Source organism: Egretta garzetta, unplaced genomic scaffold (assembly GCF_000687185.1).
Source record: "Egretta garzetta isolate BGI_Z169 unplaced genomic scaffold, ASM68718v1 scaffold60, whole genome shotgun sequence".
NCBI classification, from domain to species: Eukaryota; Metazoa; Chordata; class Aves; order Pelecaniformes; family Ardeidae; genus Egretta; species Egretta garzetta.
Genome location: NW_009258269.1, coordinates 2,380,013 through 2,382,316, shown reverse-complemented (window position 1 = coordinate 2,382,316; position 2,304 = coordinate 2,380,013). Strand labels below are relative to the sequence as shown.

General features: G+C 57.1%; 1 protein-coding gene across 1 annotated transcript in view; it reads right to left on the bottom strand.

The window, feature by feature from the left end:
* The window catches only part of PCDH12 (protocadherin 12), a 10,400-nt gene that overhangs the window by 4,771 nt on the left and 3,325 nt on the right, over positions 1-2,304 (bottom strand). Inside the window, exons 2-3 of the mRNA XM_009633847.2 lie at positions 2,105-2,199; positions 765-916 (exon numbers count right to left, since the gene is read on the bottom strand). Of these exons, the coding sequence (XP_009632142.1) occupies positions 765-916; positions 2,105-2,199 (247 nt within the window). The remainder of the gene's footprint in view (positions 1-764; positions 917-2,104; positions 2,200-2,304) is intronic.

Below are 2,304 nucleotides of genomic sequence, written 5' to 3'. Positions count from 1 at the left end.
CCCAGGGAAGGGGTCGAGTCCCCAGCCCTGGGGGGATTTAACAGCCGGGCAGAGGCGGTGCTGAGGGCCAGGGTTTGGGGGTGGGATGGCAGGGGTAGGGGAACGGTTGGGCTGGGGGAGCTTAAAGGGCTTTCCCAACCTAAATGATTCTATGATTCTGTGATTCTAATTCCGGTCACCACAGCTCCATTAAGATTCACTAAAATTAGTAACAGGTTGGTCACAGGACACAAGACTCAACCAGTTCAGCCTGGTAGGAAATAAGTGCCTGATGGGGCTCAACGGGGCTATAGCATCATGAGGGGCTCGACGAGGCCATCACTTCATCTTTCTCACTCTGCATGGACTGGAAGACGATGAAACAGAGAGGCCCAGGTCAGCGTGGGAAGCAGAGAGTTTGCAGGGTGCATAGTTAAACTGGGCTTCACCCCTACAGAGGCCAACCTCACAAATCAGCTCAACAACAGCAGATGCAGGCATGGGAGAAAAGACCCAGAGTCATTAAACATGGGAAAAAAATCCCATGTGAAGCTCAGCAAGTCCCTTTGCTGTAAACTGCCTGGCACCCACAGCATCGGATAGTCCATATACACTGTCCCAAGCATCTGCCACTGTTAGAGCCACCCTAGGAGATGAGATGTTCCCTGGCTTGCCCAGGCCATCCAGTTTATCTTCTGCATGGGGTTAGTGTGTTTTTTGAGGAGATCCCACTGCTGGAGCCCCCTACCAGCCCAAGCACGCTCCCAGTAGCAAGGCCACCTCACCTGCCTGCGGCTCCAGGAGGGTCTCCAGCTCCTCTCCCACCAGCTGCTGCACGGAGAGCTCAAACCCGCTCTCGGAATCGCGGTCCTCTGCCTCGCTCTCGCCGTGCCCGCTGTCCTTCGTGCTCAGGCAGTCAGCATCCAGCCCCGCAGCCCTGCGAGGGGGCAAAGCACTCAAATCACACTTCAACCCTCGGCATGACCCTGCCGAGGTGGCTGTCTGTATCCCCCATAAAATGACCCAGAGGTGGGGCGTGGACATCCTCTCAGGACATCGTTGAGTACCAAAGGCATGATCCACCAGTCCCCACCAATTAATGAGTTTGGGGGTTGTTGGTTTGGGCTTTTTTTAAAAACAAATAAACAACACCAAAAAAAAAAAAACCCGCATGAACAGAAGCACTGGGATCAGGAGTGCCTTGGACCCTCTGAAAACTGGGCCCCAGCTGGGTGCTGGGCTACACGTGGGGCTGCTCCCCATTTCTTGCCTGAGAGGGTTTTTATCCTTTTGCAGGTTGATCCCAAGCAAACTGGGAGACGCTGGCTCTTCCCTGTGTATTTGGAGGAGCTGCCCATCTGCAGGACGGGCCCCAGCAGCCTCAGAGCCACAATCCCTCCCTCCCCATCAGCAGATAGAGAGGAGGAGGAGAAAGGTGGAGAAAGCTGTCTGCCCGTGGCCTGGGCAGGACAGGGGGGACATGGCGAGGCAGCGATGAAGCCCTGGCATCCTTGAGAGCATTCACCGAGATGTCAACACCATAATTTAATGGTAATGCCATCAAGTTTGTCTCTGGGAACATCTTCAGCACACAGCTGGGATATCTCAGTCCCCCCCATCCCTGCTAGCCGGGTCTCTCCCTCGCTAGCCTCCTGGCCCAGGGCCAGGTGCCCTGAACTCGCCTTAACAGGCAACAGCGTCTCTAAGATAGCACTCAGAGCCGTGAGAAAGCTCGTCCTTGTGCTGCTGCCTACAGAGCTGGGACCTTCGGTCCTCATCAGCGCACCTGAACACATCGGTGTTCCCCCAGCAAGGATGGGCAGATGCTTCACGGCCACGGGGGGGCTCAGGTGGGCATGGAAGATGCTGCCAAAAGTGCCCAGGAAGGAGGCAGAGAGCAGCCCTGGGGAGCCCAGACCTAGGAGAACAGCCATCCCCCGAAGGGAGGACCTACCTCCCCCAACCTCCGGTCAACAAAACCAGGGATGAGGTTTTTGCCTTGTGCGCCTGCTGCCCTGGTGTCTCCTGCCCTCAGAGGCTCTGGGGGCCAGCGGGGCTGAAGCAGAAGGGCACAGACTCAAGGGAACGGGGTGTGGGGAAGGGAAGGGCCGAGAGCCAGCCTTACCTGCTGCCGTTCTTGGCCGTGTACTTGTTTCCCCTGTGGTTTGTTTTGGGCTGGAACTGGCCCTGGTGCAGCAGGGAGAGCAGCTGGGAGATTTGCTGTAAGGCAGGAAAAGCTTGTTGAGCCCCGGCGATCGCCACTCAAGCTGCTTCCTGCCAGGACGTCCCCTCCGCACACCCCCCCCCCACCCTTTTTTATGCCGT